Consider the following 22,067-nt stretch of genomic DNA (forward strand, 5'->3'; position numbering starts at 1 on the left):
CTTTTACGGTAAACTATTGTTAAAATTAGTGAAAAAAATATGAAGGTGTTCTTATCACATTTCCTTATATTTTATCAGAACAGTTGTTTCTTATTTTTGATATCAGTTAGGTACATTGGGGTGTTCTGTGTTATATTTTATTTCATTTCGTTAATGTTTCTTGCATTATTTTAGTGTCACGTTACCATGATGGTGTTTTGTGTTTGCGCGAGTAACATTGTGCATGGTCTCTACTGTCCCGAAAAGGCCATTCTTGAAGAACTTAAGTCATCATGTGGCCTTCTGTAGTTACTATGGTGTTTAACAATAGATTTTAAAGTTGAAGAGTTTCTATAGTTCCAGAAAGCGAATATATGAAGTTTATAAGCCTGAATGATGGTCATTGTATTTTTAAAGATAACTGCTGGCAAACCACAGCTGCTGGTATTTTACCAAAGTGTAGTTATTATAGTAAGTGAACTCTCTCTCTCTGTCTGTGTGTGTGTGCGTGTGTGTGTGTGTGATCTGACCTGAATCAGGTCTTGTGGTCAGAAGACTGCGGTGTTCCCAGATCTCTCTGCATTATAAATCATCTCCAGAGATGAATCAAATCTCTCGTGTTACAGCCATACCTGCTCTCAACGCTGCCGTATTACACACACAAAGACACAAGCATTCTCCTATTCTCTCTCCACTGTATTATAACTCATCATATCCTGGGCCTAATGAGGTCGTAAAGAATGGAGGAAAAAATCCATCTCCCAGTGGTCCAAACACACACACACACACACACACACACACACACACACACACACAGGTGCGGCTGCAGGTATATAAGTGTGAGTTGTCGAGCCATCAGAGAGTTTTTCACACTCTTAGTTCAGAGTGAGGAAGAACAACATGCTTCATCACTGGAACATGGTGGGTGATCTATCTATCCATCCATCTGATCTCTTTTTATAATGCCTTCACCTGTAAATACCAACATACTGGTGATATTGAGAATCAAAACTTACTCTAGTTTCACGAATAATTAAAATGTACATTGCATGGTGGTAATCATGTTTTGACTAGATTTGACTCCTAATATTTCATCTGTTGTGCTGTTTGTCCACAGGATGTGAGGAGTATTGTGGGGGTGCTTGTTTGTTTGTCTCTTGGCCAGTGTGCTTCAGTTCCTGAGTTTCGTGGGATATTACCCAATGAGAGCCTTCCGTTGGGGCCGGTGGCAGAGCCCGATTTGTCCTATTGTCAGTACATTCTGGAAGCTCCGGTTCCGCCCACAGCGGATCAGGTACCGTGGTACTGCATCTGTTCTGCATGCTCCGGGCAAAAAGGGCCGAAAGGAGATAAAGGTGTCCGTGGACTACCAGGTACAAACACACACAGAGTTAAACTCCAAAGTACGCTCACACAAATTCTCTATTTGTTTACTACCGTTGAGTGTTTTACAAATTGACTTTGTTACTCACAGGAAGTCCTGGTAGTCCAGGTCCGAGAGGCCTCACTGGGCCTCTTGGCCGTCCGGGGTTCACAGGACGTCCCGGCTTGAAGGGTGAGACTCAATGACAAGACACATACCATGCAGTTTATTCATATGAATATATGTGTTATCAGTGTTGGGGAAGCTATTTCAGCATGCTACAAGCTACTCATTTAAAAGCAGTTCAAGGAATATTCCGGGTTCAATACAAGTAACACTCAATTGACAGCATTTGTGGTATAACGTTAACACAAAAAATATTTCCAACTCGTCCCCCGTTTATATGAATATCAAGGTTACAGTAAGGCTCTTGCAGTTGAAGTGAATGCACCAGTTTAGAAGCATTAAAATATGCACTGCTTAGCCAAAAGATGAACATTATACATGTAAACATCATTTTAGTGTGATAAAAATCACTTATAGGGTTGACTGGTGTTGTGTCGTCAACAGGGTCAGAAATTAAGATTAACTCAGGGCAAAAATGCCCCCAAAAGTGAAAAAAATGCCCCTGAAATTCAAAATGTGGTGGCAAAGTCCCAGTTTCTGTTTTTTAAGATAGTTCTTATAATAATTTAAACTTAGTTTTAAACATTATCATATAAAACATAATTTGATGTTGATTTAGTTTTATTGGAAGGAGGAAATACTGTATATCCAGACTGAGAACTTATGTTGATGTATTGATTACATTTTATCAGAATAAAAGTATAATTTTTATATGTCCAGAAAAAAAACAAAAAACCTTAAAAGCAAAAAAAATGCCTCTGAAAATCAAATTCAGGGGCAATTATTGCCCCTTTATGGAAAAGTCAGTTTCTGACACTGGTCGTCATAGCAACAAAAATGGAATATTAAGTTTAACTTCACACAGAACAGGTTAGTAAGTGATTTTATCACACTAAAGTCACGTTTACACGTATAATGTTTAAATCTTGTGGCTATAGTTTAGAAATAGTGAGCATTTTAACCTTTATGGATTGGCCCCATTCACTTCCATTGTAAGTGCCACGATTTTTTAATAAATGAGCTATAATTTCTCAATAACATTATGCCACAAATGCTGTCGATTGAACTGGAATATTCCTTTAAACTACAGACAAGCAGCTCATTTGAGAAAGGTAATTAGCTACACTACAATCTCAAGTAGAGTCACAGTATCAAACCTGAGCAGATACTGTACATTTAAAATAAATACAACAAATAAAGCCAAAAATATTAATAAAGGGCAGTATTTAAAGGTTCTGTATACAGTTCTTCAGACACATGACCTTCTCTCTCCAAAAACCCAGTCATTGCATTTTTGCTTGGTGACAAATAGTGGCGCAAAACTTACACACTACTCAGGTAGTTACTCCCCAATTCTACATTACAAACTCAATTTACCAATGCAATTATCAGTTTAATTCCTCACTCACAGGTGAGAAAGGTGAAGTGGGGGACAAGGGTGAAATAGGTCCCATTGGACGCCCAGGTCTGAAGGGAGACCGTGGGTTCAAAGGTCAGTACTCACTTATGCATTAACACTGAGAGCCACACAATGTCTATCACAGGCCCCGGTAACCGTGGTTGCACGTTTGTGTTCAGGTGAGAAGGGTGACCCTGGTCAGAGTGGTCTTGTGGGTGAGCCGGGTCCAAAAGGAGAGGACGGCCAGTGCCCAGAAACCTGTGAGCCCCTACCAGGACCGCCAGGTGAAGCGGGTCTTCCTGGCCCTGCAGGTCCAAGAGGGTTACCTGGGCTAAACGGAGAGGCTGGTCCTAAAGGTCTGAAGGGCGATCTGGGCGTGGCAGGCGTGCCTGGTATTCAAGGTGTATCTGGGCAAAAGGGTGACCAGGGGCCACAGGGCCTGTGCAACTGTCAGGATGGGGCTCCGGGGATGCAGGGTCCTCAGGGGCAAAAGGGCAACAAAGGAGACACGGGTGCAACAGGACCACAGGGTCCAGGTGGAGCAACGGGACCCAAAGGCTCTCAGGGCAATACAGGATTCACGGGTTTGCCCGGACCTTGCTCGCCCACTGTGCAATCGGCTTTCTCAGCCGCCCTAACCACCTCTTTTCCGCTACCCAATCGTCCAGTGCCATTCAAACGCGTCATCTACAACCTGCTCCAGAACTACAACCCCGAAAATGGCGTCTACATAGCCCCCGTTAATGGAACCTACGTGTTTAGCTACAACCTGCAAGTGTCCACCCGTCCGCTGAAAGTAGGACTCTTCGTCAACTTTGAGTCGGTGGTGAAGACGACTACACCAATGGAACTGAACATCGCTTCTCAGCAGGTAGTGCTGAACCTGAGCCAGGGCGACTGGGTGTGGCTGCAGGTGCGAGACACCACCACTAATGGCGCCTTCACCAGCATCGAGTCCAGCAGCACATTCAGTGGGTTTCTGCTTTACCCAGATAGATGTGATGACCTGGCTCCAAGAGATTTCAATGTGCCTGAGATAATTGGAGAGTTCACCTGGGGAGAGATAGAGAAACCTACCACAACTCCACCCTAAACTCTAAACCTACAGTCTAAATCTTAACTCTAAACCTACACTCTACATTCTAAAATTGCATTCAGACTCTAAACCTTCACTTCTAAACATGCACTCAGACTCTAAACCTACACTCTAAACTTGCATTCAGACTCTAAACCAATGCTTGCCATTCTAAACTTGTGCTGCAACTCTTAAGCTACACTTTCAATCTTGAACTCAAACTCTAATCCTAAAGTACGCACTGCATTTTAAACTTGAGTTAAAACTAGGGCTGTCAATCAATTACCATTTTTAATCAAATTACATGATGTGCTGATTAATTAATCAAATTATAGCGACCACGAGGAGGTTACCCCATGTGACTCTACTGTCCCTAGCAACCGAGCCAATTTGGTTGCTTAGGAGACCTGGCTGGAGTCACTCTTTTTTTACTGTTGGTCTATGTACTCATATGTCCAACAGATGCTTGGTTGCTTCGCGTCTCACTAGTATTTTTAGCACCTCTAGTCATAAGAGCTGTGTTTTGAGGACGTTGTCTCAAGTTCAAAGTAGTTTGAAACTTTTAAAAATGCATCTCAAAATTCCTTCTGTTGTGCTTAATCGAGCTGTCTTTGAGCACAAAATTGTGTCTGTCTATGGAAGGCTGAGCTGCCTGTTGTGCTCGTTGATTTGACGAGGCGTGTTGTCTGTACAGCTGGTGCGCTGACTGCCCCCTGCTGCAACAAGGTGGTACATCAAGCTTGAACTGTTCTGTTGGTAGGAACATTATTTACATAGAGGTTGGGGGTATGATTAATTATGTTATTTTTAATATAATCAATCACACTAAATTAAAACTTTAAACTGACAGCCCTTGTTAAAATGCTCAACCTACACTCTACAGTACATTCTAAACAAATGCTCAGACTCTTTACCTATACTTTAAATCTCCTCCCTATAGGTGACACTCTAGTCCTATTCTCTAAACCTGCTGCCAAAGAATATTAATATTCCAAAACATCTTGTTCTCAAACTTGTTCCTTAAATTTTCAACCTAAAACCCCAAACCTTTAACCCTGATAACCCTGAGAGCCAAAGTGTTTTTTAGTCTTCTGTGTTACATGTAGCTTCCATTGAAAACCTCTGGATGTAGCTTGTGAACCTGAAAGAAGAGCTTTCTCTTTCTCATGTTTTGAATGCATTAGTTCTCCAGGTGTATGTGTGCTCTGCATGTCTTGTAATTTGATTAACCACACGGTGTCTCTATCAATACGCAGTGAGGTACTGTAGATCAGTTGAGCTCCCTTGACAGACACGTTTTTAGCCAAACCTTTGATAAGAATGTAAAATAAGCAGAAATGCACCAATCAGCTATTGCATTTCGCCCCAGCTATTTAGCACATACACAGCAGTTAAAAGTGTAAATGAGAATGCTCAGGATAGATGAGCAGACAGAAGAGGTACTTGAGAGATTAGAGAGAGGTGTTGTCTTACAAATAAGAGAAGTGTTTAACACCTGTTTAATAATGAGATTGAGAAAAAGATTAATAGTCTCTGTATTTGGGGTTTTAATCTTTGATGTTTAATGATTATTCAGACACGCTTCACTGTCTCAGCTTTAATATATTGATGATTTAACATGACAAAACAATTCTGCTCATGTTCTGTGTATCAATTGTCCTCTCTAAAAATAATTTCCAATAAATTGTAAACGATTAAACAGACTACTTGTATCTCATTCACAGTTTATCACTCAAAGCAGTGGTTCTCAAACTTTAAAGACCAGGTGCACTGCTGAAAAAGACATTGTAAACTGGTTTGCTGGTTTTAGCTGGTCTCCCAGCGTGACCAGCTACACAGTACCAAAACCCCTCTAAAACCAGCCAGCAGACCAACCTGACCAGGATTTAAGATGTTGTACCAGTAGGTAGCATGTCTGAACAAATTTGAGCACAACTACCAACGAGTCACCACATGGAAAATATTAAAAAGAAGATACTTCTACTCATGTAGCCAGTACATACTTACATTTCAATGTATTCATTTGCATATTTCATTTATACATTTCAGTTGCAAACACTCAAAACCAAAAGAGATGCCTTAAAGTATACTGCTTATATTGGCAGCTTCCTTTTAAGGCAGCATCCTAACTGAAAAGGAACCTCATTTGCAACTGATTTTAAGTGATCTACATAGGCAGCAACTACACAAATAGTGCAGTTTTATACTACCAACCTGTTTTGCAACAGAGCTAATGTCTTAGCTCTAATGTCAGTCAAGTTATTATGTTTATGAACATAAAGGTAGCAAGATTAATGGTTTGGTTTACTGTCCGCACTGCAAATTTGGTTTACAGTCTGTACTGCTGCCATAAGAATGTGGGTTACACACTAGAGTCTAATAATGAAAAGTGCAGTTATATTAAAATTAAAATACAGTGTATTCAGACCCCTTCATTTTTTTCACATTTTGTTGTTGTCCTGTTGGAAGGTGAACCTTCGGCCCAGTCTGAGGTCCTGAGCGCTCTGGACAAGGTTTTCATTAAGGATATCTCTGTATTTTTCAGCGTTCAGATTATCTTCAACCCTGACCAATCCCCAAGTCCCTGCCTCTGAAAAACACACCCACAGCATGATGCTACCACCACCATGCTTCACCGTTGGGATGGTATTGGGCAGGTGATGAGCGGTGCCTGGTTTCCTCCAGACATGACGCTTGGAATTGAGGCCAAACATTTCAATCTTCATTTCATCAAACCAGAGAATCTTGTTTCTCACAGTCTGAGAGTCCTTTCCGTGTCTTGCACTGAGGAGAGGCTTCCGTCTGGCCACTCTGCCATAAAGCCCAGATCGGTGGAGTGTTGCAGTGATGGTTGTCCTTCTGCAAGTTTCTCCCATCTCCACACATGATCTCTGGAGCTCAACCAAAGTGACCATCGGCTTCTTGATCACCTCTCTTACCAAGGCCTTTCTCCCCCGATTGCTCAGTTTGGCCAGGGCGGCCAGCTCTAGGAAGAGACCTGGTTGTTCCAAACTTCTTCCATTTAAGAATTATGGAGGCCACTGTGCTCTTGGGAACCTTCAATGCAGCTGAAATTTTTTGTAGCCTTCCCCAGATCTGTGTCTCGACACAAACCTGTCTCTGAGCTCTGCAGGCAGTTCCTTTGACCTCATGGCTTGGTTTTTGCTCTGATATGCATTTTCAGCTATATGACCTTATATAGACAGGTGTGTGCCTTTCCAGATCATGTCCAATCAATTGAATTTGCCACAGGTGGACTCCAATCAAAGTGTAGAAACATCTCAAAGATGATCCAGAGAAATGGGATGCACCCGAGCTAAATTTCAAGTATCATAGCAAAGGGTCTGAATACTTATGTCAATGTGACATTTCATTTTTTTCTTTTTAATAAATTTGCAGTTATCAAAAATCTGGTTTTTGCTTTGTCATTATGGGGTATGGAGTGTAGATTTATGTGAGAATTTTTTTTTTTTAAACATTTTAGCATAAGGCCGCAACATAACAAAATGTGAAAAAAAAATTAAGGGGCCTGAATACTTTCTGAATGCACAGTATTTTTAAAATATTTTTTGTACTTTAAAACATTTTAAGTTAATTAAACAGGAGAATACTAGAATGTTATAATACTTAGGATTTTGTAGCTACAGTTTTGGGGATACTAATGGCACCAGTTTAGGGTTAGGGTTAAATGTACAGTGCAAATAATTTGCTATTCAACTCACATAGTACAAAATGTGACTCTTCAATACAACAATAAAACAGAAGTATGTTTATAGGTAAATACATACTGAAAGCTTTAGATATACAGTAAAGTTTTAGCTTTCTGACAAGCTTTTAAATTAAAGAAAGTACACACGTGTAACACTTATCTCTGAGGTTTTATTTTAAGGGAATAATTTTATTTTTGTGGATGGAGTCCAAAGCATCTTTCAATTCATAATATACATAATTATATCTGAAGGGTTCCCATGGTCAGGGGAATATCAGGGAATTTTAAAATTGTGATTTCCAGGTGTGAAATAGTCAAACTGTAAAACTTAATGTAAATTAACAAAATCTTGAAAAGTCATAATTTTCATAGTGAATAGAAATTTTTCTAGTTATGCTCAGCAATAAAACATTTCATCGGCTAGAAATTGCTCTCTATAAAATGATTAAAAAATAAATAAATGTAAAACAAAATCACAAATTAATTGAAAACATCACGGTCCAAAGGTCTGGTAAAACTATAATCCTTTATAATCAGTTTAACTATAAAATACGATTATTTTTCACTGTGAATATTAGCATAAACCACACTTAAAACACACTACAGCCATGCTGCAACATCTACAAACCTTAACATGCACCCATAAATGCTTATTATATTGCCAACATAAATGTTTATACACTTATACGTGCTCCGACCAGTCGCTCTGCATCTCTCAAGGCTCAGCCGGAGATTCGTCATCATCGCCGATGATCCCCTTCAAATATGAGCGTTTAAATTCCTCGAACACCAGGTCAGTTGTGTCTTCACTGCATGCATGCAGATACACAGAAACATTAAAATTGTGCAAAGACAAACGAGAAACTCAATCAACACAAACGCCATATACTAGGCTGATAATATCACAGATGTAGAGATATTAGAACATTAAATTACAGGAACAAAGGTGTTCTTTGTCAGTAACACACACACACACCTGTTTTGATGTCACAATATTGTTTCTATTGAACGGTAACAACAGATTTACTGAAAGAACGGCGTTAAACTGGGGCTTGACACAAGAGACAGGATCATATTTAGATAAAACACTGATATCGCTGTTCCTCGCACTCTTAACATTCCCTTCCCAGAGCCAAAACGGATCATTTGTCATCTCAAGAGTGTGTGTGTTTGTAGTTTAAAAACAGGGAAACGTACACCACACATTGTGCATTCAATGGAGACGTACACGTGAAATTGGAGACACGTGGAATCTATACTCAGGGTATTACGTAACAGTCCATATACAGTATAGTCCATAAGATCAAATCATTGATGTTACAAAATTAATGCAGAATGTGTGACTGTATACACCCTGATAATGGAGATAATTTACATTAGGAAACAAACACAATGGCATGATTGGGGCTTACCTCTCTTTATATGGAAAAGAATGGGGAAGAAAGAGAAAACATTCAATTATTATCAAATTAATAATAACAATGTTACATATCTCAATGTGTGACATTCCAATGCCCTGTTCGAAGTTTATTTAAGACTAAAATTCAATACGTTTTGGCACATTTCTTTGCTGGAACATAAAAAGGACATGTTTTTAAGAAACATCGCTGTCAACATATTGCTAAAATGTTCCTTTTGTGCTCCACAGAAGGAGAAAAGTAATACAGGTTTGAAACAATATGAGGGTGAGCAAATGATAACAGAATGTTAATTTTAGCCGAAATTATTCATTTAACATGGTCAGGATGGTTTTTGGAACATGGTAGCTCTTTTTTATTGGTCTAAAGTGGTCTATGTGGTCTATATTAGAGGCTGACTGATATATCGGTTTTACCGATTAATAGGTGCCGATAGTTGCTTTTTGGAACTAATAGTTATTGGCAAAACTACAGTATATGCAGATAGTTGACGCTAGATTTTTTAAATTATTATTGCTCTGTGGCCGAAACCCATAATCTGGTGATTACATAGGCAATAAAAAAAACTTAATTAGGTGTGTATTTACATATAGAGCATTGTAAAGGAGCCAAGACTCTGTCGCCATCACAGTTTATGGGCTAATTCAGAATTATTCATGTGAAACGTTATTAAAAAAGAAACATATGATAATTGACAAACGATCACTGATGATCAGCTATTTATGATTGATGATCTACTCTTCTTTTTTGTTTTTTTACATTTATTTTATTTATTAGCCCATATGAAAATGTTTACTTTATAGTGATTCCATTGTAATAAACTGTAGATGATTGTAAGAGTGCATGTTTTGTGTGTTGTGTGAGCCGGAAGCACAGACATTTCAAAACAAAAGTCCTCCGAGTATTTCGGGTGAGTTTACAATTAAAAGTCCCACGCTATGCACCAAATCTTCATTTTTCTGGTTATTGAGATTTTGGTTGCACAACAAACATGCATTTGTGATTTTACTCATTTTGGACTTTTTAACATTTAATAAATCAATTTTAAAAACTTTTGGCAGATTAAACGGTTATCTGCCTTTGCAACAAACTTAGTTATCGTATCGGCAAAATCCGCTATCGGTCGACCTCTAGTCTAAATGAAATATAAACTGGAAAATCAGCTAGTTTGAAACTGTTATCGATTTACCTGGATCAGGTTTGGGATGCATAAGTTTAAATGGGACCTCCACAGCAACCTCACTGAAACACACACACACACACACACACACACAGTTGCAGTTACACCTTACAGATGCACACACTGCAAATTCAGAACATTTTACAGCACCCAAAACTCACCTGGATCCAACCATACTGTAAAAGAAGAGAAAGACAACCATTAGCAGCTGAACGTTCAGAAATGATCCATATAAATACAGCAGTGTTAGCTTGTCAAATTACACACACACACATACTGTAAAATAGTTACATTTCAGGCAAGTTACCATTTGCTAAAAACACCACTACATTACTACCAAAAACGAACTGACAACATTGGGGCTGTGGGGCTTTATTTTTAAATATATAACGAACAAATTATATAATTTGTGTGTTTATTTTATCTGTTAATAACACAAACAAAAAAATGAACAAATGTATTTTGGTAAATTAACATTAGTCAAGATTAACCTGTTGATGATAATTTAACAAAATACTATATTATTATGTAATAAATATAATAATAATAATAACTATTATTATTATTTTTATAGCACCTTTCAGCAATCTAGCACAAAGTGCTTCACAAAACAAAATCAAAACAAATATTGTATTACAAATACTGTCATAATATTTGTATATCTCTTCATAAAAGACAACTCCTGTGCAGGGATTCAAAAAGGAATCAGTGAATCGTTTTATTGAACTGGTGCATTTAAATGAACCATCCGAGTGAACAACTCACTTAAATGAATCCTTTCCAGTGCTTCATACAAAAGAGAGGGTGGACGTGTTCGCAACTGCGTTCGATTAGTACGATAGTTCGCTTGGCTTTAAAGCTGTGTGTGCAGTGCTATATTCCAAAATAAACACAACAGTTTTGTCACATCACGCCACTACTTGTTAGTCAAAGCTTGTTACTGGGACAGCTATACTGCTTAGAAAACAGCTGAGCCATGCTATTGAAAAATTAATTTATAAGTGTTGCTATTTTTTTCTGTTCTATTCTATTTCTATGCTCTTTATTTTACTAAAAAGTCACCAGAGTCATGTTATCTTCTTGAGATCAGGCTCGACATATTAGGACCCAACACGAAGTCCAAACTCAAAACATTTTGCGTTCACTCACCCCACTGCATTACACTTTATCACCACTCTATAAGCCACCAACATGCCCAGAATCTCCTTCAGAACTTCATCCTTTACACTGCAGAGAACACAAGAGAGATACAGTGAAAACTTGTATTAGGTCTGTTTCAGCTGACTGATGTACTAGCATGAATACTGAATGATTATCACTTACATGCTGGAGGAGGCCAGATTAGTGTCCTCATGTTTGAGTTTTCCGTCCAGAGCGAGACCATGTCTGTCACGGTTATCATTGTTCAGCAGAGGACTGAGTGTGTAAATCTTCTTCAGACTGGTACCAGACGGCACAGTGTCTCTGTGTTGATATGATAGAGAAATACATTCTCTCAGTGCCATAATAATGATACCAGTCATAAAGTGACATAACAACTGTAATATTCTCTGAGTGACATCATAAAACGGAACATTCTCTCTGTGACATCAAAATACATAAACTTCTCTTGATGACACCATTAAATGTAGCATTCTTTCTGTGACATCATAAACCATATGATTCTCTTGGTGACATCATAAACCATAATTTCTCAGTGACATCATAACCGTAACATTCTCTCAGTGACATCACGACTGTAACATTCTCTTGGTGACATCATAAACCGTAACGTTCTCTCTGTGACATCATTACCATAACATTCTCCCAGCTAATTAATAACTGTAACATTCTCTTGGTGACATCATAAATCATAACGTTCTCTCGGTGACATCATTACTGTAACATTCTCTCAGCTAATTAATAACCGTTACATTCTCTTGGTGACATCATGACTGTTACATTCTCTGGGTGACATACATTTTTTTAACTTTCTCTCAGTCACATCATAATACATAACATTCTCTTTATGACATTATTAAATGTAAAATTCTCTTGGTGGCATCATGAAACATACTCACTGTGACATCATGACCGTAACATTCCCTCGGTGACTTAAAACATAACATCCCCTCGTGACATCATAAAACGTAACATTCTCTCAGTTAACCAATAACATTCTCTCAGTGACATCAAAAAAATGCAACATTCTCTCTGTGACAACATAAAATGTGACATTCTCTCAGTAATATTCTCTCTGTGACATCATAAAACATAACATTCTCTTTGCATCATTCAATGACATCATAACTGTTACATTCTCTCAGTGACATCATAACCATAACATTTTAATTACATCATAAAATGTAACATCATAATTGTAACATTCTCTCAGTGACATTATAGTGTGTTTGATGATATAAATATTTATTCATGCTTACGTAGTTTCCTCATAAGCCACAGTTTTGACGTATTTGTCATTTGAGTAAAGCACAACATTAGTAATCTGCTCCACTGTAGAAAGAGACAGAGGAAAGACTGTGTAACACAGGACAAAACAGTTTTAAACAGATGTCACTATGTCTGTGTGTGTACATGTTTGTACTACATTGTGGGGACCAAATGTCCCCACAAGGAGAGTAAAACCTGAGATAACCTACATGGTGGGGCCCACCCAGTGGTCCCCACGAGGGAAATGGCTTACTAAACATACAAACTCTTTTTTTGAAAATGTAAAAATGCAAAAAGGTTTCTGTGAGGGTTAGGGGGTAGAAATTATCTTTAGATCTGCATAAAATCCATAAAATGCATGGAAGTCTATGGAGAGTCCCCACAATAATATAAAAACAAGTTTGTGTGTGTGTGTGTGTGTGTGTGTGTGTGCGTGTGTGTGTGTGTGTGTGTGTGGGTGTATACCGGAGACTGAGATGTCATTCACATTCCTGTTGGAACTGTTGTCAATGTCCACACTGATGTTGATTGGTTCTCCATGGTAATACGTCTGTAATGTGCAGAATAGCAGAATAATTTTTTTGTTGAAAATGTGAGTGATGGTGGCCTGTGCAAAAGTTTTCACCACAGTGCTATGTTCTTGTGGGTGGTTGCCAGGGCATTGCTTTGCAGTTGCTGAGGTGTTCTGAGTGTTTTTTGCATCTTGCTGGGTGGTTGCTAGAGCTTCCTTGGTTGTTGTCTACTGGCCCAAGGCAAATTAACCTATACGGTCTCTTTGATATTCTGGTCTCAAGATATGACACTTTATAGATAGGACTCTCTCCTCTAAAGTACAGCACACCTCTCCTCAACAAGACACATTATTTGAGGTATCAAGATTTGGGGATTGTTCAAATTATTAACCCCAAATATTTGCAATAGTAAAAGTAATGCTTGCCTTTGAAAATACCACAAATAAATCAAAAACAGAAAGAACTGAATGTGAGGAGTAACTTTAGCACACTGGAAGTCCCACCTCTTTCTCCAGACTGACACGCATATGCAGTGGTTTATCAGACATGACAAATTCACAGGTGGTCTCGCCTGATGGAGCCGCTCCGCCTTTATCTGGAGCGTACTGGACCTTTCTGATGGCCAGCCGCACTGAACTCCTGCAGAAACAGAGAAAGATGAGTACAGAGAACCTCTTGAGTAATGAAAAGTGTTGGAGTCTTTGTCTCGAGACCTCTGAAGACCACTGAAATGTGTCATTGGTTTCTGTTTATTGGCTCAGACAAGACAGCAGTCTATTTCCAGCAAAATAAAGGTGAGAATGATCTCAATCACAGATCGGCATGGTACCTTCACCATTACAGAGAATTAACAAGAATTTCCTGACTTTGAACTGCTACTCATACACTATAAAAAGTAGTTTTGTGCTTGAAAATAATGCAGCAAAAAATTAAGCATTTCCTCTCTTTTAGTTTATTAAAATGATCAGACAGGTTCTTGGACCAACAGGTCTGAATCCTAGTGGGGGGTCTAGTCTTGGTTTTAGTGGGTCTGGTATTGGCCTGGTTCTGGATCTTGGGGTCTGGTATTGGTCTGGATCCAGGGGATCTTTTCTTGACCTGGTTCTGGATCTTGGGCGTCAGGTATTGGTCTAGATCCTGGGGTCTGGTTATGGAGTCTAGGGGGGGTCAAGTCTTCACCTTGATCTGGATCTTTGGGGTCTGGAATTGATCTGGATCTGGATCTTGGGGTCTGGTAATGGTCTAGGTCCAGGGGGTCTAGTCTCGACCTTGATCTGGATCTTGGAGGTCTGGTATTGGTCTGGATCTGAATCTTGGGATCTGGTAATGGTCTGGGTCTAGGAGGTCTAGTCTTGACCATGATTTGGATCTTGCTGATCTGGTATAGGTCTGGATCTGGACCTTGGGGTATGGTAATTGTCTGGGTCTAAGGGGTCTAGTCTTGACCGTGATCTGGATCTTGGGGGTCTGATATTGGTCTGGGTCCAGGGGGTCTAGGCTTGACCTGGTTCTGGCTCTTGGGTGTCAGGTATTGGTCTGGATCTTGGGGTCTGGTTATGGGGTTTAGTCTCAACCTTGATCTGGATCTTGGGGTCTGGTATTGGCCTGGATCTGGATCTTGGGGTCTGGTAATGGTCTGGGTCTAGGAGGTCTAGTCTTGAACATGATTGGGATCTTGCACATCTGGTATTGGTATTGATCTGGACCTTGGGGTCTGGTACTTGTCTGGGTCTAGTCTTGACCTGGTTCTGGACCTTAGGTGTCAGGTATTGGGCTGGATCTTGGGGTCTGATTATGGGGTCTAGTCTTGACCACGATCTGGATCTTGCGGATCTGGTATTGGTCTGGATCTGGACCTTGGGATCTGTTAATTGTCTGGGTCTAGTCTTGACCTTGATCTGGATCTTGGGGGTCTGGTATTGGTCTGGGTCCAAGGGGTCTAGTCTTCAAATGGTCCTGGATCTTGGGCATCAGGTATTGGTCTGGATCTGGATATTGGGGTCTGGTAATGGTCTGGGACTAGGGAGTCTAGTCTCTACCTTGACCTGGATCTTGGGGGTCTGGTATTGATCTGGATCTGGATCTTGGGGTTTGGTAATGGTCTGGGTCTAGGGGGTCTAGTCTTGACCATTATCTGTATCTTGCGCATCTGGTATTGGTCTGGATCTGGACCTTGGAGTCTGGTAATAGTCTGGGTCTAAGGGGTCTAATCTTGAACTTGATCTGGATCTTGGGGGTCTGGCATTGGTCTGGGTCTTAATGAGTCTGGTCTGGGTCTGGTAATGTTCTAGATCTAGATCTTGGGGGTGTGGTAATGTTCTGAGTCTACAGGGTCTAGTCTTAACCTGGTTCTGGATCTAGAGGTCTGGGTCACAATGAGTCTGGTATTGGTCTAGTTCTGGATCTTTAGTCTGGATTTGGTCTGGTATTGGTCCAGATCTTTGGGGGTCAGGTGTGGATCTGGGTTGCAATTAGTCTGGTATTGGTCTAGTTCTGGATCTTGGGGTCTGGTATTGGTCTGCATCGGGATCTTTGGTTCTGGTAAATGGTCTGGATCTTAGGGGGTCAGGTATTGGTCTGGGTCATAATGAGTCTGGTATTTGTCTAGTTCTGGATCTTGGGGGTCTAGTATTGGTCTGGATCTTTGGTTCTGGTAATTGTCTGGGTCTCTGGGGTCTAGTCTTGCCCTTGACCTGGATCTTGGGGTCTGGTATTGGTCTGGATTTGGGTATCTGGTATTAACCCCAATGCCGGTAATGTATATTGTGTGTGATTTCTCACCTCTTCTGAGCTTTTTCATCCTGATTTTCTGCGCAGAAGGCCTTCACCTCAAACTCCACTGCACAGTGCTGTGCACACGCGCACACACATTATTTGTGTCTCTCATAAATATTTTGCACAGAATAATCATATACATACACATCAAACATTAATATGCAATCAGAGCACTGATTAACTCACAGTGGCTGTATGTCTAAGGTTGTGATGATCTATCATTATTTTGTTAGTTTAGTATTTATTTACCTTTCCTTCATCTGTTGGCGCTGGCTGCAGAGCTACAGAACACGGAAGATTATCTGGAAACTGAAACAAAAGACAGTGATATCAACACAGATGTTACTCTATTTTAATTAAGGTAAATCCGATGCACAAAAAACATCGGTCCAGACATTCTCTCACCTCAAAGAAGAACGGATATGCGTTGTCTCCAAGCTTCCGCAGGATTTTCTCCTGGATCTTGGTGTGTATGCTGCGCTCTTTATCCTGGAGAGGAGGATACACCTGCCGGGTGCACAGGAAGATGTCCTTCCGGAATGCCATTCCCAACACATCCATATCATCCCGACCGTAACGAAACGTGCACGACAACATGATGTACACTAACACAAACAACAGATAAAATATTTAAAAACAAAAATGTGAGGGTGAACACATTAAGACCATTTTAGTGGTTTTAGTATGTAGTTAATTTGTTTTACATTTAAAGCACGTCTGATTTCATTTTAGGATATAAACTTCAATAAAATTGATATTAAGAGTTGCATCACACCTTTCTTTCCTTTCACCTGCTCTGGGTCGATCAATACAACACCATCTGACACACAAAAGAGAGAATGGCATTAATAGAGAATCGTTAAAATGCTAAACTAAAAATAACTTGCCGGTGATGGGAAAGTACTTTTCTGCATGAAGTCAGTATGCCATTTTTGAGACAAATTACAGCATGCAAGCGTTAACATTTGCTAAATTAATTGCCAAAAAATATACAGTACATTTATGCATTCAACAGATGCTTTTTTCAACACATACAAGGTATACATTTATCAGTTTGTGTTTTCCATGGGAATCAACAATCGAATTTGTATGAGAGTTGCAGCTGGTGGAGAGCTTTGATTGTAAGGCAGAACTTGTGCTGTGATTAGCTGAAATTGAGTGCAACAGTGGTTCCAGAAGTGTTTCTTATTAATTTCATCCATAGGGATTTCATAAATAACTTAATAAAAGAGCTGTAAGCCATGAACCAAAGCAACCAACTCTGAGGTGCATCACAAACTTTGATTTGAAGCAAAAAAAGTGTTTGAAAATCAGACAAAAAGACAAGACTGTGTACTTAACGTCTTTTATGAGGGAATGATCTACAACCCCATGAAGCATTGTGAATGATCTAATCAGAATAAATACGGTTCAAAAATACAAAACTATTTAAATTTGTTGATTATATGTAAAAAATCTATTTTAATTTTATTGCAAAACATTCAGATTTATACAAAAGAGTAGTTTGAGAGTGTAGGTGAGAGTGACTCCAGCATCCTTCACAGTAAGTCATGAGAATGGGAGGTTGCTGCAGAGCTCTTTTGCCGCACTTTGTTTGTCATGATTCTCCTATTGGTGGATCTTTCTTTTCAAGATTATGGGTAGTGTAGTTCTCCACCAGGAATTTTGACAACATGTGGCTTCAGAAGAAGCAAATACCATCAATTAACAAACTCTGAGCTCACAGTCTTTAAAAATCAATTCGCGAGTAAAGACGCTGACTACCACCCCTTGAGTCGCGAGTTCGAATCCAGGGTGTGTTGAGTGACTCCAGCCAGGTCTCCTAAGCAACCAAATTGGCCCGGTTGCTAGGGAGGGTAGAGTCACATGGGGTAACCTCCTCGTGGTCGCTATAATGTGGTTTTCGCTCTCGGTGGGGCGCGTGGCGAGTTGTGCGTGGATGCCGTGGAGAATAGCGTGAAGCCTCCACATGCGCTATGACTCCATGGTAATGCACTCAACAAGTCACGTAATAAGATGCGCGGATTGACGGTCTCACACACGGAGGCAACTGAGATTCGTCCCCCACCACACGGATTGAGGCGAGTCACTACGCCACCACGAGGACTTAGAGCGCACTGGGAATTGGGCATTCCAAATTGGGGAGAAAAAGGGGAGAAAAATAAATAAATAAATTCGCCGACGGAGAAGATGAATGTAATTTTTACTTCCGGAACCCGAACGTTGAGCTCTATACTCACCAACAGGATCTACAAAGTCACAGTGGTCCACAAAATCCCGTTTGCCCATGTAAACGCCAACCTATGACATCACACACAGGTAAATAGTTCACTGATACAATGTAACATGCAAACTGTGAAATGAAGAAACAATGTTGCTACACAAAACTGCAAAATGTGATCGCTTGACATTCATGAACAAATGAAGGGATGGAAATATAAAAGTGCTGGATGGGCAGATGTAAGATTGATCTGGCTCTTATACTCACAGATTTGTCTCGGGAGAGTTTCTTGTAGATGATGTGTTTGGGACTCATTCTGTCTCCTACAGAACAAACAAACACAGATCAGTTTCTCTCTAATTCTCAATTAGAGGTCAACCGATAGTGGACTTTGCTGATACCAATAACTAATGTGGTGGAAAAGGCCGATAACAGATTCATTAGCAGATAGTTTCACAAATCAATTTCTAGAATGTTACAAAAATATCTTAGAAGTTCCTTACTATGACGGGCATAGACAAAGAGGCTACAAGAGTCCAAAATAAATACAATCTTTTGTCCAACCAAAATCCCAATAATAACCAAAAAAAAAAAAAAAAAAAAGATTTGGTTCAGAATGTGGGAACTTTTTAACTGCAAACATGCCCAAACACACAAGGGGCTCTTATTTTGAAATAACGGAGACTCCGTTACAATGCTCTTAAAGTATTTACCAATCTAAGCTTTTTCCGGCCTGTACTGTATATTCACCTGATGAAGGGTTCTGTTCATATATATATATATCACCAGATGATGTTTAATGAGAAAAGATATTGTATGAAGATAGAGATATGATGTAGGTGCTTATGGGAATTGTTTTCATATTGTGACGTTTTTCTTTGCACTTCAATTTAGAACACTTGATTCACTCACACTCTCTCTCTCTCACACACACACACACACTCTCTTCTCACTCACACACACTCTCTCTCTCTCTCTCTCTCACACTCACACTCTCTCTCTCTCACACACTCTCTCTCTCTCTCTCACTCACACTCTCTCCCTCTCTCTCACTCACACACTCTCTCTCTCTCTCTCTCTCTCTCACTCACACACACTCTCTCTCTCTCACTCACACACACACACTCTCTCTCTCACTCACACTCTCTTCTCACACTCACTCACACACACACATTCACACTCTCTCTCTCTCTCACTCACTCTCTCTCTCACTCACACTCTCTTCTCACACTCACTCACACACACACACACACACACACACACGCTCACTCACACACACACATTCACACTCTCTCTCTCTCTCACTCACATGCCAGCTGTTTTAATTCTGAGCCTATTCAAATGAATGCAAAGGCATAGATTTGGTTTGAACATTGGGAGGGTTACAGTGTGAAGCATTTACATGTATAAATATTGGGGGGGGGGGTATCCTTGCTTGTTTTGATTATTGGGGGGTTACCCCCATCCCCCCAGGAATCTACGCCCCTGGCTGAATGACTCACAATGCCAATCTAGTGCAACACCTCAACACAATCACACACACTCTGAAATAACTTTTAAAATATGCAAGCATTGTAAATACAGCAAATATGGGTTTGAAATTACAATCTATTTATCCATCTATCGATTTCAGATTTTTGTGTTTTTTTTTTTAAATGTTAAAAGGTTTTAGCTGCCCACATCTGCTCCTACAAACTGAATATCATCTTAATGCCCCTGTCAGAACATATAAAACACAGAAACAATGCATAACTGCTTACAACATAAGTGTGTGTGAGAGAATTACTACTATACCAGTATCTCTCGGGCCCATATTTTATATTTCTTTTACTCACTACAATATTTTCTTCACCTAAACATATAAATATTCTTTATTTTTATCTCCAGAGCCTTTGTAAAACTCACCTGTAAGTGTTCAGATGTTCTAGTACAGATAACGGTGTGTGTCCAGATAATGTCTGTGTGAACAGGTGTTTTCAGGGGCTGTATTTGTAACCTGTGTCTCCACCCACATTTAACCAATTATTACTCAGTGGATTGGATCTTTTCCATCAGCAGGATTAATTCTGCAAGCCACAGATGCTTATGAAGAACTAATCCAATCACACACATATGAAGACACTGATATGAGGAGTACATCAATCATGTATATTAACTTACCTTCCCTGAAAGGACAACTCCCCTGAAAAATTAAAAGTGTCTTCACTATTAACTCACCCTCACGTCGTTCCAAACCTGTAATACTTGGAACACAAAAAGAGAATGTTCATGCAGCTCTTTTCCATACAGTGAAAGTATACAATGACTGAGAGCTGTCAAGTTCCACAAATATCACAAAAGCACGAGTTTGTTGGGTATACTGCAGTCTCGTCGCATTTTAACTTTTTGTTTAGCCTCCCATTCAGCTCATAAAAACACTGTGTGATCATGAGAAGGATTGGATGTAGATTGGAATGCAGGTGCAAAAAGCTTCATATAATGAAAACAGTATACTGCTCTCTCGCCGTTGCTGGCGTGCCATTGATTACCCCTCCATGTGCCAATGCTGGCACGTGTGCCAGAGGTTGCCAACCCCTGGTGTAGAAAGACTAACTAAACTGTGGCCAAGACAAACAATGACCAAAACGGCAATTGTGAGTGGGGTGGCCAATGGGGTCCATGGTGGCCACCCCCTAGATCCACCCCTGACGACAAATGCATTTTCATTTTTGCTAAATTTCCAAGTTTGAATATGCACATGTGCAAATGAGATTTGAGAGCTACAGCAAAAAAAGGAAGATTTTCAGTAAACATCTGCTTAAATTTTGGTCTGTTCTTCACGCAATGCTATTGTGCAACTTCAGAAGTCTTGGGATATAGCGCACTAATTATATGTTTTTTTGACATTACAACAGCTTTGTTAACAGGTGTTTCACATCAAAGCTGTAACTATATTGTGTATTGTAGCTGAAACGCTGTATTGACCAATCAGCATGCGGAACAATACGTTTTATAATATGTGTAGTCACAAAGGCAGCTTTAGCCTTTCTGGAAAACACTCAGAATTATTCTCAGCAGGTGGCCAGAGAGAGATGCACAGGGTTATTAGTGCATGTTACATTATTAAAGCCTCCGATTTAAAACCGTCTTGTCAATCTCAGCAGTCTGAGTGCTGATGCAAACACATGGGATTACACACACACTCACTCACTCACTCACTCACTCGCACACACACACACGCTCTCATAAAATACCCTTTTATCACTCTCATGTCACATACAGGGGAGATGTTTACAGTATCATACCTAATGATTTATTCTTTTCCCTGAGGTTCACTTATAAGGTAATATGTACCATGAACACATAGGGCTGGACGGTTACGACAAAAATTATGATTGTTGATTAGTTTCGATTAAATTCAATGAATAGAGTTTACATTTAAATACTTTTTGTTTCATTGTTAATGTTGGCTACACATGCAAAACATGCTGAGAACTGTGTTCCCAAGTTAATTTACTCTTGTTCATTACATCAGTAAATCAACCTCTTCCTAACTCTCAGAATAAAGCTGGTCGTTTTGGGACTGATTTACATTTGAGGATTCAACATAAACGCCTACTGTAATTTTATGTACTGTAATGTGTCTGAACACAATTCATCTGAGTGCATGCTCAGCATGCAACAGTTTGAAGTTTATAGCTAGCTACTTAACACATTCGGTTTAATAGCACAGACATGTGAAGGAAACTATCACCCCCCTTGAGGTTTGCTCAAGTCACAATAACACAAGAACGCACATAACAATGTACAACAGGACCACGCGCTTGCAACGCGTTACCACATTTGCGTGGAGTATGTTTAAGTTCAAAAACAAAAAAATAAAGGCAAAGGAAAACACAAA

General features: G+C 39.7%; 2 protein-coding genes across 2 annotated transcripts; one reads left to right on the forward strand and one right to left on the reverse strand.

Moving 5' to 3' along the window:
* Window positions 1-874: 874 nt before the first annotated feature.
* LOC127429932 (complement C1q and tumor necrosis factor-related protein 9-like) lies at window positions 875-7,356 on the forward strand. Its single transcript, XM_051679307.1, has 5 exons — window positions 875-900; window positions 1,097-1,352; window positions 1,454-1,534; window positions 2,880-2,960; window positions 3,047-7,356. Exons 1-5 carry the CDS (start codon window positions 880-882, stop codon window positions 3,958-3,960), a joined length of 1,353 nt encoding a protein of 450 aa, XP_051535267.1. The 5' UTR covers window positions 875-879; the 3' UTR covers window positions 3,961-7,356.
* Window positions 7,357-9,044: 1,688 nt separating this feature from the next.
* LOC127429938 (S-arrestin-like) lies at window positions 9,045-20,185 on the reverse strand. Its single transcript, XM_051679320.1, has 15 exons — window positions 20,093-20,185; window positions 18,455-18,510; window positions 18,207-18,267; window positions 16,742-16,786; window positions 16,372-16,571; window positions 16,216-16,275; window positions 15,973-16,040; window positions 13,695-13,830; window positions 13,145-13,229; window positions 12,670-12,742; window positions 11,573-11,713; window positions 11,399-11,476; window positions 10,411-10,425; window positions 10,259-10,311; window positions 9,045-9,067 (listed from the first exon to the last, which is right to left on the reverse strand). The coding sequence occupies exons 2-15, from the start codon at window positions 18,500-18,502 to the stop codon at window positions 9,060-9,062; spliced, it is 1,071 nt and encodes a 356-aa protein (XP_051535280.1). The 5' UTR covers window positions 18,503-18,510; window positions 20,093-20,185; the 3' UTR covers window positions 9,045-9,059.
* Between the last annotated feature and the right edge of the window lie 1,882 nt (window positions 20,186-22,067).

This window comes from Myxocyprinus asiaticus, chromosome 39, assembly GCF_019703515.2.
Source record: "Myxocyprinus asiaticus isolate MX2 ecotype Aquarium Trade chromosome 39, UBuf_Myxa_2, whole genome shotgun sequence".
NCBI lineage: Eukaryota > Metazoa > Chordata > Actinopteri > Cypriniformes > Catostomidae > Myxocyprinus > Myxocyprinus asiaticus.

Coding starts and splice junctions, on each gene's coding strand:
- LOC127429932 (XM_051679307.1), top strand. CDS start 880: ATGCTTCATCACTGGAACATG. Junction 1,353..1,453: donor AGGTGTCCGTGGACTACCAG/GTACAAACACAC, acceptor TGTTACTCACAG/GAAGTCCTGGTAGTCCAGGT. Junction 1,535..2,879: donor AGGACGTCCCGGCTTGAAGG/GTGAGACTCAAT, acceptor CCTCACTCACAG/GTGAGAAAGGTGAAGTGGGG.
- LOC127429938 (XM_051679320.1), bottom strand. CDS start 18,502: ATGAGTCCCAAACACATCATCTACAAGAAACTCTCCCGAGACAAATCT. Junction 16,041..16,215: donor CGCCAACAGATGAAGGAAAG/GTAAATAAATAC, acceptor GCGTGTGCACAG/CACTGTGCAGTGGAGTTTGA. Junction 13,831..15,972: donor GATGAAAAAGCTCAGAAGAG/GTGAGAAATCAC, acceptor CTGTTTCTGCAG/GAGTTCAGTGCGGCTGGCCA.